At 39.8% G+C, this 16,193-nt stretch overlaps 1 protein-coding gene across 2 annotated transcripts in view; it reads left to right on the top strand.

The window, feature by feature from the left end:
* The first annotated feature begins 445 nt into the window (after window positions 1–445).
* Window positions 446–16,193, top strand: part of XPA (XPA, DNA damage recognition and repair factor) — a 28,473-nt gene continuing 12,725 nt past the window's right edge. Inside the window, exons 1-4 of one of the 2 annotated variants that reach the window (XR_002181290.2) lie at window positions 446–691; window positions 8,152–8,262; window positions 11,680–11,785; window positions 15,524–15,689. Coding sequence is in view for 1 of the 2 variants with exons in the window: in XM_019966256.2 (XP_019821815.1) it covers window positions 520–691; window positions 8,152–8,262; window positions 11,680–11,785; window positions 15,524–15,689 (555 nt within the window). In the remaining variant the exon portion in view is untranslated. The remainder of the gene's footprint in view (window positions 692–8,151; window positions 8,263–11,679; window positions 11,786–15,523; window positions 15,690–16,193) is intronic. The other variant, XM_019966256.2, reaches the window with a different exon arrangement.

Raw genomic sequence — 16,193 nt, 5'->3', positions numbered from 1 at the left:
ACTTTGGTGATCTAATGCGAAGAACCGACTCATCGGAAAAGACCCTGATGCTGGGAAATATTGAAAGCAGGAGGAGAAGGGAACGACAGAGGATGAGATGGTTGGATGGCATCACCGACTCGATGGACATGAGTTTGAGCAAGCTCTGGGAGTTGGTGATGGACAGGGAGGCCTGGAGTGCTGCAGTCCATGGGGTCACAAAGAGCCGGACACGACTGAGCGACTGAACTGAACTGACTGAACTACCAAGGGAAACTATTATTTTAGAGATGACCAGGTTCTGATCATTGATGTCTCACTGGCTCTTGCGCTGTATTATAAACCAGCAGGTAGCTTCCGCGCCAACGCGTGCGCAGACTTCACCCTCCGCCCTTTCCTTCCCCACTTCCTTCTCTAATTGCGCAGGTGCGCTCCCGATAGGAGGCGGTGCTGGCGACTCCGCGAAGGGGGGCCTTGGGCACGCTTTGGGCCAGCAGTGCGCGTGCGCGGGGCTAGAGCCACCGACCGTCACCGGCGGAGATGGCCGCCGCCGGGGAAGCTTCGTCGGAGCCGGCGGCTTCAGAACAACCAACGGAGCTGTCTGCCTCAGTGCGGGCGAGCATCGAGCGGAAGCGGCAGCGGGCGCTGATGCTGCGCCAGGCCCGGCTGGCGGCCCGGCCTTACCCGGCAACGGCAGCTGCAACTACTGGAGGTTTGGGCCCTTGGCGGCGCCTGCCTCTTCTCTTTTCTGGGGGACCGGGGGCCGCATCCTGGATGGGGCGTCCCTCTCGCGTCTGAGTGCGGACGCTTGTGCAGTCCCGGGTAGGGGCGGGTGGAGGGGGTAGCGGAGGGGGTAGGGAATCCGCTTGTCGGAGATTGTCACTGCGGACTGCCCAAGACCACAAGGCGACCCTGACTCCCAGCCCTGGCCTTTCCTCCCTGCCTTGGGTGGTCCAGCTACCGTCCTTAGTTTGGGGATACAGCCTCCCTCGCCGTCTGGAGGTGCCAGCCAGTGTCTTAGCTCTCCCTCTCTGCTCTCTTCCTGCAATTGCCACGGGTCCCAGGGGGTGGTCTTTGTGTAGAGCTTTTAGACCTTATAGCACATTTGAGTAGTAGTCCTGCACCAGCTCCTTCGTGCCTCCGTATAACACGGGCTGATACTCAGTGCTTGCTACGTGCTGGGGGCAGACAGACACTAGCTCCTGCCTTCCTGGGGGGAACAGAGTGGCACCTGTTGTGCTTCACGTTTTTCAGCTTGGCTAATTTGATTCAAACAGCTAACCTGGAATTATTTAGGGCAGGGCTTGTTATCCGTATTGTACTGAGATGATAATTGAGGATCAGTAAAGGAAAGGGGGTTTGCTCAGGTTCATCCCAGTAAGTGCAAAGGCTAATCAGGACTAGAACTCGGGTCTAATCTGACCCTGGATTCAGGGCCTTTCCTTGCTCACTAGTTGCCTCTGCTATACTAGGCATTTCTCTCACTCTTAGGATGAAGGGCTGTTATTCTTGCTTGGATTTCATCTTTTTTCTTAGAGCAGCACTTGGCTGCCTATTTCTTTGCCTATCATGTAATTCTCCAGTGGGGGTCAACTAATCATTTTCCCCAGAGAAATACAGTTTGGTTGACATGTGGTTCTTCAGCACTGCCTCTGTAATGTGAAGCACCTGTGTTCGTAAACCTGTGTCTAAACCTACTTGAGCAGTTGAGCTCGGTCAGAAGTGTGTCATCTACTCCCCCTTCTCATCAGCCAGAAGAAAGGCAGAGTGAAAACAGCTAGCTGCATGTCTATATTCATTCATACTGACACTGAATCTGCACATTTTGACCACTTTTAAGCATTCTAGGGTCAGGACAAAATGTTCTTCATCTGCATGGATTAATTCATGTTCATGATTCCATATAGATTTCTAAAATGTGTAAAATGGCTATGGAACAGGGGTGCAAAGTAGAGCATAAAGTGGTATTAAATGTCTGATAATGGAAAGCAAGGCAGCATGAATATCTTGTAAGATGTCTTGGGCATTTACCAAAGAACTGAATTGTGTTGTTGCATTGTAGACAACCTGTGCTTCGAGTTAGTTAGGTGCTGAGATTTTTGTTCTTTGTAATACTTTTATTTCCATATGTATAGTTTTCATACTCTGTGTGTGCTATGACATATGCCTTGAAAAAGACCGAGAACTTGCTTAGAATGTGTTGCTAAGAGTAGTGCTAAGGTCCTGGGGAAATACAGGGCATAGCAGTAGAGATAAATGGGGCTTTGTTTTTGGCATGATTTAGTATCGCTCAGGATCCTGCTCTAATTATAGTCTTAATAACTACAGCTTCCCTTCTTCTTATAACATTCATGAAATCAAAATCATATTCTGGTACATTTTCTATCCAGTCAGTAAATATTCATGGAATGCTAAACTATTTTTCAGAATGACAGAGATAAAAGTGCTCAGGCTGATGCAGGGATATAAGGAGATAAATGGGCAATATAGTAAAGTATGAAAATTGCTGTTAACTGTAGAAACAGGCTTATTATACTCTAATCCCTTTATATAATAGAAAAAGAAATTGAGGCCAGGGAAGGTGCGTGATTTAAGCAAAATAATACCTCTTTGTCGTAAAGAATTAGTTACACCATACATTAATGTAAAATGCACTTATCTGAATTTTACCTATGTGAGTGCTCATATCTAATACCACGGCATCAGTGTAGTGTACTGACACTTCCAGAACCTTAGGCGTTTCCCCACTGTCACTTCCTAGTCAGTTACTCACCCTCAGAAGTGACTACTCTTCTGACGATTTGATTAGTACCATCTGTTTTTGAACATTATATAAATGGAACCATACAGTATCTGGCTTCTTTTGCTCAAAGTAACACCTGAGAGCTTCATCCCTGCTGTTGCATGTGTTGGTAGTTTGTTCATTTGTATGTTCTATAGTACTCTTTTATGTTGTTACATTGTAGTTTTCCACTTCCTTTTGATGGAAATTTGGGTTCTTTCCAGTTTGGAGCTATTAAAAGGAAAACATTTGTGAGCATTTTGGTATATGTTTTATGGTGGACATATGCACACATTTCTATTGCGTATATACCTAGAAATGTAATCCTGGCTTCTAGGGGAAATGTATATTTAGCTTTAGTATATGCAGAATATATCATGAGAAACGCTGAGCTGGAAGAAGTACAAGCTGGAATCAAGATTGCCGGGAGAAATATCAATAACCTCAGATATGCAGATGACACCACCCTTATGGCAGAAGGTGAAGAAGAACTAAAGAGCCTCTTGATGAAAGTGAAAGAGGAAAGTAAAAAAGTTGGCTTAAAGCTCAACATTCAGAAAATTAAGATCATGGCATCCGGTCCCATGACTTTGTGGCAAATAGATGGGGAAACAGTGGAAACAGTGGCTGACTTTATTTTTTGGGGCTCCAAAATCACTGCAGATGGTGATTGCAGCCATGAAATTAAAAGACGCTTACTCCTTGGAAGGAAAGTTATGGCCAACCTAGGCAGTATATTAAAAAGCAGAGACATTACTTTGTCAACAAAGGTCTGTCTAGTCAAGGCTGTGGTTTTTCCAGTAGTCATGTATGGATGTGAGAGTTGGACTGTAAAGAAAGCTGAGCATTGAAGAATTGATGCTTTTGAACTGTAGTGTTGGAGAAGACTCTTGAGAGTCCCTTGGACTGCAAGGAGATCCAACCAGTCCATCCTAAAGGAGATCAGTCCTGGGTGTTCATTGGAAGGACTGATGTTGAAGCTGAAACTCCAACACTTTGGTCACCTGATGCGAAGAGCTGACTCATTTGAAAAGACCCTGATGCTGGGAAAGATTGAGGGCAGGAGGAGAAGGGGATGACAGAGGATGAGATGGTTGGATGGCATCACCGACTCAATGGACATGAGTTTGGGTAAACTCTGGGAGTTGGTGACGGACAGGGAGTACTGGCGTGCTGCAATCATGGGGTCGCAAAGAGTTGGACACGACTGAGGAACTGAACTGAACTGAGGCATTGTCAAACACTCATTATATCAATTTAGAATCTTACCAGCAATGTATGACAGTCTCAATACCACATCTTCATTTGGTATTGTCAGTCTTTTTCATTTTGAGTATTCTGGTGGGAGTGGTGGTATTTCATTATGGTTTTAATTTGTATTTTCCTAATTTCTAATGATAGACATTTTTCTTGTGGTTACTGGATATTTGCATGTTTTCATTTGTGAAGTTTCTCTTCAGGTCTTTTGCCTCTTTTTAAGGCTCTGTTTTTCTTTTACTGAAGTGAAAGTGTTAGTTGCTCAGTTGTGTCCAGCTCTTTGCGATCCCTTAACAGTCTGTCAGGCTTCTCTGTCCATGGGATTCTCTAGGCAAGAATACTGGAGTGGGTTGCCATTCCTCTTCTCCAGGGCATCTTCCTGACCCAGGGATCAAACCTGGGTCTCCTGCATTGCAGGAGGATTCTTTACCATCTGAGCCACCAGGAAAGCCTGTTTATAGGATTTCACTGTATATTCTGGATATGAGTCTTTTGTCAGATATACATATTGCAAATAGCTTCTGCCAATTTTCATCTTGTCTTTTTACTCTCATAATGGTGTCTTTTGATGAATAGAGGTTCTAATAGTTTTTTTTTCTTTATATATTTTATTGAAGTATAGTTGACTTACAATGAATGTTTCAGGTATACAGTGAGGTGGTTCAGTTATACATATACCCGTGTGTTATTTTTCAAGTTATTTCCATCATAGGTTATTACAAGGTATTGAGTATAGTTCTCTGTGCTGTACGGTAAACCTTTGTTGCTTGTTGAATATCTATTTTTTTTAAAATTAGAAATCTAGCATTCTGTTCATACTAAGACAAGCAAGTGGATTCAAACTGTCATAAACTTTTTAGTTAGGCAAAATTCATGTTTTCTAAAATTATTATACATACTGTTTATATATTTGTATATAAAAGCTTTTCTACTACACTTGATAAAGGCTTGAAAAAGAACATAAAAAAAAGATGGAGAAATTGGAAAATTAAATGAAATGGGAGCACCGAATATGAAATAGAAGTGTGAAACAAACTCGATAAAAGTAAAAGATCATCATTAGTCCAGTTGTTTTTAAACATGGCTGCTCATTAGAAACATATCTGGAGCTCTGGCAAAGAATAGCAATACCTGGGCATTTGTATTTTTCAAGAAATTCCAAGATAATTCTGATATATATCTGGATTTCAAAAAGTGATTACAGGTTTTTCTATTAAATGGTAGTTAGGGTGATATATGGAGAAGGCAATGGCAACCCGCTCCATTACTCTTGCCTGGAAAGTCCCATGGACAGAGGAGTCTGGTAGGCTGCAGTCCATGGGGTCACGAAGAGTCGGCCACGACTAAGTGACTTCACTTTCACTTTTCACTTTCATGCATTGGAGAAGGAAATGGCAACCCACTCCAGTGTTCTTGCCTGGAGAATCCCAGGGATGGGGTCTATGCGGTCGCACAGAGTTGGACATGACTGAAGTGACTTAGCAGCAGCAGCAGGGTGATATAGAATTCTATTATTTTTCTGTTGCCCAATCATGATACAACAGTATTGAGTAATAGTTACATAATCACAGTAGTAAGAGATGTTTGTCAGTTTTCACAGTCAATAGCCAGACAAAAAATAAAAAATAGTTACAGTTGCAAGCCATAATGGGAACAAGATTAACTTAACAATATAATTACATACAACTTGGGAGGTCAAGCAGAGTGATGTGGTAAGTGGAAGTGTGTACATGAACATTTTCATCTGCCTAACCAGTCTGTCTTTTGCTTGATGCATTTAATCCATTTACATTTAAGGGAATTATCAATATACATGATCCTATTACCATTTTCTTAATTGTTTTGGGTTTATCTTCTGTAGGTGTTTTCCTTCTCTTGTGTTTCCTGCCTAGAAAAGTTTTTTTAGCATTTGTTGTAAAGCTGGTTTGGTGGTGCTGATTTCTCTTAACTTTTGCTTGTTTGGAAAGCTTTTGATTTCTCCATCAAATTTGAATGAGAATCTTGGTGGGTAGAGTATTCTTGGTTGTAGGTTCTCCCCTTTCAACACTTGAAGTATATCGTGCGGTTCCCTCTAGTTTGTAGAGTTTCTGTTGAGAAATCAGCTGATAACCAGATGGGAGTTCCCTTGTATGTTATTGGTCACTTTTCCCTTGTTCCTTTTAATATTTTATCTTTGTCTTTCATTTTTGACATTTTGATTACTATGTGTCTTGGTGTGTTCCTCCTTGGGTTTATCCCGCCGAGGACTCTGTTTCCTGGACTTGGTTGACTATTTCGTTTCCTATGTTAGGGAAGTTTTCAACTATTATCTCTTCAGATAGTTTCTCTGGTCCTTTCTCTCTCTCTCTCTTCTCCTTCTGGGACCCCTATAATGCGGATGTTGGTGTGTTTAATGTCCCAGAGGTCTCTTAGGCTGTCTTCATTTTTTTTTTTTTTTTTTTTCCGTTCTGTTTTCTATATTCTGTTCTGCACCAGTGATTTCCACTATTCTGTCTTCCAGGTCACTTACCCATTCGTCTGTCTCAGTTATTCTGCTGTTGATTCCTTCTAGTGTATCGTTCATCTGTGTTCATTTATTTTTAGTACTTCTGACTCTTTGGTAAACCTTCCTTGCGTCTTCTCCATTCTTTTTCTGAGATCCTGGATCATCTTCACTATCATTCTGAATGCTTTTTCAGAAAGCTTGCCTGTCTCCACTTCATTTAGTTGTTTTTCAGGGGTTTTATATTGTCCCTTCACCTGGGACATAACTCTTTTTCATCCTGATTAACTTTTTGTCATGTGATTTTTGTTCTAGCCGCTGTGGGATTGTGGTTCTTCTTCTTCTGATGGTCTTATACATGTGTTCCCTGGAGAAGGAAATAGCAACCCACTCCAGAATTCTTGCCTAGAGAATTCAATGAACAGAGGAGCCTGGCAGGCTACAGTCCACGGGATTGCAAAGAGTCAGACATGACTGATTGATACTTTCACTTTCTGGTGAATGAGGCTAAGAGGCTTCTGTAAACGTCCGTCTCCTTGTGGCTTCTTTGTCTTTGGACATGTATTTTTTTTTGGTGGGTTCTAGTGTTCTCCTGTCCTAGTTGTTCAACAGCTAGTTGAGATTTCTGTGCTTTTGCAGGAGGAGATGAGTACACATCCTTCTACTCCACCATCTTGTTAAAATTTGAAGTTATAATAATTTTCAGTCAAGTTCAATTAAACAGTTTTTCTCTTATGGTTGATACGTGTATGTCATGTGTAAGAAGTTTTTGGCTACCTCAAGTTCATAAAGTTATTTTATGTTTTCTTCTAGAAGCTTTATTTTACCTTTTATGTTCAAGATTGTGATCCATTTCAAAATTGTTCTGTGTCTATTGTATGTGATAGAATCAAAGTTCATTTATTGGAATGACCATCTTTTCCTCACTGTTTTGTAGAAGTGCCTTAGTCATAAATTCTAGCATCATTTATTGAAAATACTATCTTTTTCTCACTGAATTGCCTTGGAGCCTTTGCTGTAAATACGTGTAGACCTATTACAGGACTCTATTATACTGGTCTCTTTGTCTTTGTTTCAGTACTACGCTGTCATAATTACTGAAGCTTTGTAGTAAATCTTTAAATCTGGGTAGTGTAAATGCTCTAGTTTTGTTCAGGATTATCTTGGCTATTCTGTGTTCTTTGTATTTACATATAAGCATTAGATCAGCTTGTCAGCTCCCATTATTCCTCCCCACCCACAACACACACATGCAAGCACCTACTAGGGTTTTGAGTGGGATCACATTGAATCTTTAGGTGAATCTGGGGAGAAGTGACTTTGATTTCTGTTAGTGGTGTTTTTGACGTTTTACACGTCTATTCCTAGGTATTATTTCTTGACTAATTGCAGATTCCTGTGGATGTCCTCTATTACACAATCACATCATCTGTGAGTAAATGCGGATTTACCCTTTCAGCCTTTACGCTTGTCTTGTTCTCTTGCCATATTACGGTGACTGGGGCCTCAGTATAACGTTGAATAGAAGTGATAATAGTGGACATCCTCGTCTTGTTTGATATATATTACATTTTTGAAAGTTCCTGTTTATACACAAGGGAGCATATGGGCTTACCTGGTTCATTTCTTGACCACTTCTTAACTTTTATAGGCATGGCTAATGTAAAAGCAGCCCCAAAGATAATTGACACAGGAGGAGGCTTCATCCTGGAAGAGGAGGAGGAGGAAGAACATACAGTTGGAAAAGTTGTTCATCAACCAGGTAAAGTGGGTTTTCAAAAAACAGATATCTAGATTGGTCATTTTGAATAACATGCGTGATTTTTTGCAAACTGATGTTAAAAAATGACACATTTAGTCAGTGAGCAAGTTGACTTTATAAGAATGATGAAATTTGGCAGTTTTGCTAGTAGATTAAAAATTAAACAAATTTGGCAGATTCATTTAAAAATGTGGTTTATATGCTTAGAGTTGATGCTCTCGGTCTTATAATAGACAGGTTGATAGAATAAATACTTAAAATTATCTTGATAGGTTGAAATGGGGGTCTTGAATGCAAGAGATAAAATTTAGCACATTCTTTCTTATGTTTAGAGGAAAAGTGGTTTCCCCATTTCTCAAATATTCTTTCAGGGCTTTCTTTTTAACGGCTACATAGTATTCCATTTGATGGCTGTACCATGGTTCATTGAAATGCAGCTCTTTTGTTTCTTTTCTCTATTCTAATAATTATTACTGCAGTGAATATATTTGGAGATAAACTTTTGTCCAACTCTCTGATTCACAGCAGTAGGGTAACTGACCCAAAAGTATGTATACTTCCAGTAAAGTTTACATATTTAAAAAAAAGTTAACATGTATAGAAGCAGTAAACAACCTAAAAGCAAATAAACAAATGGATGTATTTTTCCAAATGAATTAACACATATTGAAGAGGGGGAGGACAGAAGGAGCTAGTCCAAATGATTTATGAGCATAGCATTTGACAGTGTATCCTCAGTTTGAGATAGGTGGGGTAAGGGGAAAAACTACAACATTCCTGAACTCCTAGAGTGATATGAGGGAAGCAATTTTGAAATTATTTTAGACGTATTATTGGCTCAAATAGACGAATGTATTTCTTGATGTTGGGAGCCAGGGTTCTCATTGTGGAAGAAAGGACATACAAACGTAGAATGGGAGAAGGCAAGAAAGAACCCTATGGAAATGGATCAAAATTAGATAGATTAAAATCATGGGTATGAACTCACGATTTCTGAAACATGTATATCTGTATGTATAAACTAATAAATGTACTCAGTAAAGTTTCAGGAAACAAAATCAATACACTGAAATCTGTTGCATTTCTGTACATTACTAGTGAACTATCAGAAAGAGAAATTAGGAAAACAGTCCTATTTACAACTGCCTATTTATCAGAAATAATAAAATACCTAGGAATAAATTTAACCAAGGAGGTGAAATACTTGTACACTGAAAACTGTAAGACAAAAATGAAAGAAATGGAAGAAGACACAACTAAATTGAAAGACATTCTATACTCTTGGGTTGGAAGAGTTACTAATCTTAAAATGTCCATAGTACCTAAAGCAATGTACAGAATCAGTGCAGGCCCAGCCAAAATTCCAATAGCATTTTCCCACAGAAATAGAAAAAATTTTAAATTCATATGAATAATGAAAGACCCTGAATGGCCATTGAATCTTGAAAAAGAAGGACAGAACTGGAGACCTCATGCTCCCTGATTTCAAATTATATTTCAAAGCCATCATAATGACAATAAGTATGATATTGGCATAAAAACAGACACATAGATCAGTGGAACAGAAGAGAGAGCCCAGAAAAAACCTACACGGATGGTCAGTTAATTTATGATAAAGGAGCCAAGAATATACAATAGAGAAAGGACATTAATAAATGGAGTTGGGAAAACTGGACATTCACATGGAAAAGAATGAAACTAGGCCACTGTCTTACATCATACAGTATAACTCAAAATGGATTAAAGATTTAGATGTAAGACAGACCGTAAAACTCCTAGAAGAAAACATGAAAAGCCCCTTGACATTGCTCTTGCTAATGATATTTTTGGATATGACACCAAAAGCAGAGGTGATAAAGGCAGAACCTTCATAATTGAAAATCTTTAAATAAATTATAGCTGATATATTTTTAAAAAATTAAGGAAAAAACCCAGAACTGTTAAACAAGTGGGACTGCATCAAATTAAAAAGCTTCTACATAGCAAAGGAAACCTTCGAAAAGACCACCTACTGAAGGAGGGAAAATATTTGCAAATCATACATCTGATAACTTGGATTTTGTTAGGGTTTGGAGATTAGTGAGATTAAGAAGTGCTAGAATATTAATTGACCTTCTTGTATTGGAAGTAGGTAAGGAGAGGCAGTGATAGGAATATGTTGAATGAATTATGAACAAATGACAACTCCATTTTTCTTCCCACTGGGGTTAGTGGTAGTTCTCAGAGTTGGGGCTTGGCAGTGGCAGTCATCCTAAAGACTTATTAGTAAAACTTTCATATTTGCTGATAAAAAGAAAACAGTTCTATAGGATAAAGATCCTTAGCTAGGTATTTGAAATCTTTTAAAAAAATTCTGCTTTACTTTACCTGGAGTAGTTTCTGTAGTGGGTGTTGAGGTTGTATAGCTAAGTACAATCTCTACCCTTTAGAGATTTTCAATCTAGTAGTGGAGACAGATGAAGAGGAAGCCATTTACCCTGTTGGTAGGAGGTGGAATGGAGTTTCCCACTTGAAAGTGAATTCTGTATTGTCTCTCTTTTACTCTTGTTTTGCTCTTTACTGTTCTTTTCTGTGTTGTATGTTATGTCCCTTATGTGTAAGCAGCTCCCCCATCTTGCTTCCGCCTTGGGACTAATCTCTGTACTCTCAGCAGTACTGTGGTGGGCTGCATAATGGCCCCCAGCAATGTCCACATTCTAATCACCCTGGAATCTGTGAATTTACTACCTTACAGAGTGAAAGGCACTTTGCAGATAAAATTAAGGTTAAAGACCTTGAGGTGAGGAGCTTATTCTGGGTTATCCAGCTGTAATCACAAGCATCCTTAAAAGTAGGAGAGAGGCAGGAGAGAGTCTGGGGTGGTGTGATTATGGAAGAAGTCATAGTGATATAAGAAGCTACAGTTGCTGGCTTTGAAGATGGAGGAAGGGAGCCGTGAGTCAAGGAATGCAGGTGGCCTCTAACTGGAAATGGCAGGGTGGTAGATTGTCCCTCCAAAACCTCCAGAAAGGAGTGCAACTCTGCCAACAACTTGCCTCTAGCCCACTGAGACCTGTGTCAAATGTATAAACTACAGACTGGGATAAAATAAGTTTGTGTTATTTTAGCCACTAAATTTGTAGTAATTTGTTATAGCAGCAATACAGAAGTATTAATAATACAAGTACTTTACATGTGGTTTGTGTTCAACAATACTGAATGAGTTGATAATTTTTTCCTTTATATTATTTCCTTTCTCATTTCTTTTTTCCTTCAAAATTTTTTTTAATAAATGGGAGATTACTTAAAGTTTTATGTTGTCTTATGTAAATATTTGTATCAGTCATAAAATACATTTGTAAGCTAATACAAATAAAGGGAAATGTATTCTAATTACACAAAAAAAGGAAACTTAAGAATGAATTTTCCATTCTTTAGGACCTGTTATGGAATTTGATTATGTTATATGTGAAGAATGTGGTAAAGAGTTCATGGATTCTTACCTTATGAACCACTTTGATTTGGCAACTTGTGATAATTGCAGGTACTTATTTTTATTTCAGAGCATGTTCTAAATTACTAAAGTTTAACATTTGCATGTAGGTTTAGGGCAAAATAATGATTTGCTCCATTTGGATTCAGCATTTTCATAATAATTTTGTTTTTCGTTTTGGAAGTTTCCTAAAATTTCTGTGTTTTTCATTTTGCCAAAAAAATACAGGAAGCCTATGCTTAGCAGTCATGCCATATCAATAGGAAGGATGGCCCTGGGTCTGCCGTGGATACGTCCTTTTGCTTTTTTCTTTAACCATCTCCTAGTAGCAGGTTCCTAATCCTTCTCTTACCCCACCCCTAAGGATCCATTTGTTTTTTTCTTTCTTTGACCACCGTGTAACCACCTTGGTCAGAGGACTGGCACCTTCATTGAGAGGAGGAAAGTATAACCACTCTCCTGGTACGTAGAACACCTCTTTCCGTTCATTTTCTGTTCTTCTGAATTGGCAGGGAAGAGAATAGATGAGGAAAAATCAGATTCCTCTGTCATTCCCTTTTTTCTCCTAGCCTTTATTTCTTTTTTTATATCACCACAGATTATCCCTCACTACTCTACATGGTTCTGTCCCTACTGCTTACCTCCACAAGTCCTGCGTTGGTGTCTTTCACACCTGAAGATCCCACCTTGGATTCTCACTCAGCCTCTTATCTGCTCCCTGTGCCCACTTATATGTTCTGCCCCAGATCAGCTGCTCACATGCCTGGTGGACCTGCCCTTTCAGAGTCCCTGCTGCAGACATTGAGAGCTGGCACCATTGACTTGTTGCCAAGTAGAATCCTTAGAAGATAGAATGAGAGCTATTTCTGATCTCATGATCAGTGATGGGAAATGTTCTGGTATCCCTTGGAATTATGAATCATAAACTCTGTTCCCAGTGTTTATGCATAACAATGTCATCGATGCATACAGTGGTTAAGGTCCACAGTATTATCTCTTTAAAGTAGATAGCATTCAGGAACTAGGAAGAAAGTGAAATGAAGTCACTCAGTCCTGTCCAACTCTTTGTGACCCCATGGACTGCAGCCCACCAGGCTCCTCCGTCCATGGGATTCTCCAGGCAAGAGTACTGGAGTGGGTTGCCATTTCCTTCTCCAGGGGATCTTCCCAACCCAGGGATCGAACTCGGGTCTCCTGCATTCCAGGCAGACGCTTTAACCTCTGAGCCACCAGGGAGTTACCACATATAACCTTTTTCCATGAGAAAGTGGAAGCCAGTGATTATCAACTGAAAGTTATGTAGTAGTCTGCTGGAGCAGGAAACAGCAACCCACTCCAGTATTCTTGCCTGGAAAATTCCACGGACAGAGGAGCTTGGTGTGTTCCATGGGGTTGCAAAGGGTTGGATATGACTGAGTGACTGAGCACAGCACATGTAGTAGTCTGGAAAAATATTTGAAAAGGTTAAACATAATTAGGGATATAGCCATCCATTCTGTTTTTTTCCAACATCTTTGACAATTATAGAATTCATACAATGATAGTTTTCCTTCCTTTGGTTTATACTTCCAAATTGTTTGGTCATCTTAAAGTTATTCTTGATTATTAACTGTCCTCCCCCTCCCCTCTCCTGTCCTATACCTGCCTCTTCAGGATTCACTGTTGCAGTAAAGGGCAGCTTCACTCATTGGTTGTTTCTGTATTCCATGTTTAATTCCAGATCTATTTGTTTCTGTATTTAAGGTCTTAAACCATATCCTGAATCTGTTCATTTCTCATTCTCTGTACAGTTATGCCTTAGACTGGTCCCCTACCAGCTCTTACCTGGATCACCGCAGTGGTAGTCTTCTAACTGGCCTCTTCTCCCACTTTTGCACCATTAGTCTCTTCTCCTATAGCCTTTTACTCAAGGCTTTTTAACAGTTTCTAATTCATTCAGATTCAACAGTACATGAATCGTGAACTTGCAGATGTTCAAGCTGGATTTAGAAAAAGCAGAGGAATCTGTATGCAGGTCAAGAAGCAAGTTAGAACTAGACATGGAACAACAGACTGGTTCCAAATCGGGAAAGGAGTATGGCAAGGCTGTATATTGTGATCTTGCTTATTTAACTTATATGCAGAGTACATCATGCGAAATGCTGGGCTGGATGAAGCACAAGCTGGAATCAGGATTGCTGGGAGAAATATCAATAACCTCAGATATGCAGATGACACCACCCTTATGGCAGAAAGTGAAGAACTAAAGAGCCTCTTGATGAAAGTGAAAGAGGAGAGTGAGAAAGTTGGCTTAAAACTCAACATTCAGAAAGCTAAGAGCATGGCATCTGGTCCCATCATTTCATGGCAAACAGATGGGGAATCAATGGAAACAGTGACAGACTTTATTTTGGGGGGCTCCAAAATCACTGCAGATGGTGACTGCAGCCATGAAATCAAAAGACGCTTGCTCCTTGGAAGAAAAGCTATGACCAACCTAGACAGCATATTAAAAAGCAGAGAGATTACTTTGCCAGCAAAGGTCCATCTAGTCAAAGCTATGGTTTTTCCAGTGGTCATGTATGGCTATGAGAGTTGGACTATAAAGAAAGCTGAGCATTGAAGAATTGATGCTTTTGAACTGTGGTGTTGGAGAAGACTCTTGAGAGTCCCTTGGACTCAAGGAGATCCAACCAGTCCATCCTAAAGGAGATCAGTCCTGGATATTCATTAGAAGGCCTGATGCTGAAGCTGAAATTCCAATACTTTGGTCCCCTGATGCGAAGAGCTGACTCATTTGAAAAGACCCTGATGCTGGGAAATATTGAAGGCAGAAGGAGAAGGGGATGATAGGGGATGAGATGGTTGGATGGCGTCACTGACTCGATGGACATGAGTTTGAGCAAGCTCTGGGAGTTGGTGATGGACAGGGAAGCCTGGCGTGCTGCAGTCCATGGGTCACAAAGAGTCAGACATGACTGAGTGACTGAACTGAACTGCACTGAATCCATTCAGAATAAAATTGTCTTCACCATCGCTCACGAGACCCTTGCCTATCTCTGACTTTATCTCCCATCACTCCTCACCATCACTGAACTTCAAGCATTCTGATCACACTAGCCCTCTTGCTGTGAACTCTATTTGCAAAACATACTCCTATCCTAGAGCTTTTGCATTTACTCTTCTCTCTGCTAGAAATATTTTTTCTCTAGCTATTCGGAATGTTCTCTGACTTCTTAAAGGCCCTGCTCAAATGTTCCCTCACCAATGGCCTTCTCTGATTACCCAGTCTCTGGAAATTTCTATTCCTTTACCGTGCTTTGTGTTATAGTACTTTTATCTGTCGTCATGTTTGCTTATTGATTGTCTTTTCCTAAATAGAATGTAAGTTTCATGAAAACAAGGTTTTTTATTTCCTTTATTCTGAGTGCCTTAAACAGTACCCAGCATATAGATGGAGAACAAATGAATGTGAAGAGCTGTGTAATTGTCTGTGTCCCCATTTTCCCTGGGCTTTCAGAAAGAGCCAACTGGAAACTCATCTGTGCTTGGTGCAGTTGGACCTTGTGTCCTTGTGGAAAAGAGGAACTTAAGTAAAAAGAAATTCTTAAAAGGTTAAATAACATGGATCTGTTGCTGACACAGCTTCTCAGAATTAATATTTTCCTGTTGGAATTCTTATGCTGCTAATTTGACCATGAGAGTTTTAGGAAAAAGCATTTATATGTTTCTTTTGGCATGTATGCCCCTAGGTTTTGGGGCTACTTGAAAATTTATTTACTTTATGTAATGGATTTAATCTGTTTTCAGAGATGCTGATGATAAACACAAGCTTATAACTAAAACAGAAGCAAAACAAGAATACCTTCTGAAAGATTGTGATTTAGAAAAAAGAGAACCAGCGCTTAAATTTATTGTGAAGAAGAATCCTCATCATTCACAGTGGGGTGATATGAAACTCTACTTAAGATTGCAGGTCTCTAATAAGTTATATTCAGTCATTTAAAATCTTGGTTTAGGTGATGTTTTAACAACGAACTAGCTATTATTAGTTTAGTTTTTACTTACCGACTTAAAAAGATCCTGTTGTTTTATTGTTTTGCGTGAGTCATAGTCATACATAATGACATTAAATAACATGTTTACTTATTATGTTTTTTGATGTAGCACTTTGGAGCAAATATATTACTTTTGAGTCATGTTAGAAGTACAGTTTGGAAACTACAGAAAGCTTGAAGTAGAGATGTCAGCCCGTGTTTCCCTTGCCCACCCACCCCTCAAATAAAATCATAAAAAAAAAATTCAGGAATTTCCCAAATGCCTAGAATCTAACTCCAGTTTTCTTCATCTATCTCAGAATGGCACAGATACCATAATCCTCTTTTTCATGCCGTTATGTGAAAAATACCGGGAGGCATTGCTTTAGAGCATGGTTTGATTGGAATATACTAGAACATCCTGTGTGTTCTAATAACGAAGC

Source organism: Bos indicus, chromosome 8 (assembly GCF_029378745.1).
Source record: "Bos indicus isolate NIAB-ARS_2022 breed Sahiwal x Tharparkar chromosome 8, NIAB-ARS_B.indTharparkar_mat_pri_1.0, whole genome shotgun sequence".
Lineage (NCBI taxonomy): Eukaryota > Metazoa > Chordata > Mammalia > Artiodactyla > Bovidae > Bos > Bos indicus.
Note: the sequence above shows the minus strand (reverse complement) of the source record. Positions and strands in the feature narration are given on the sequence as shown.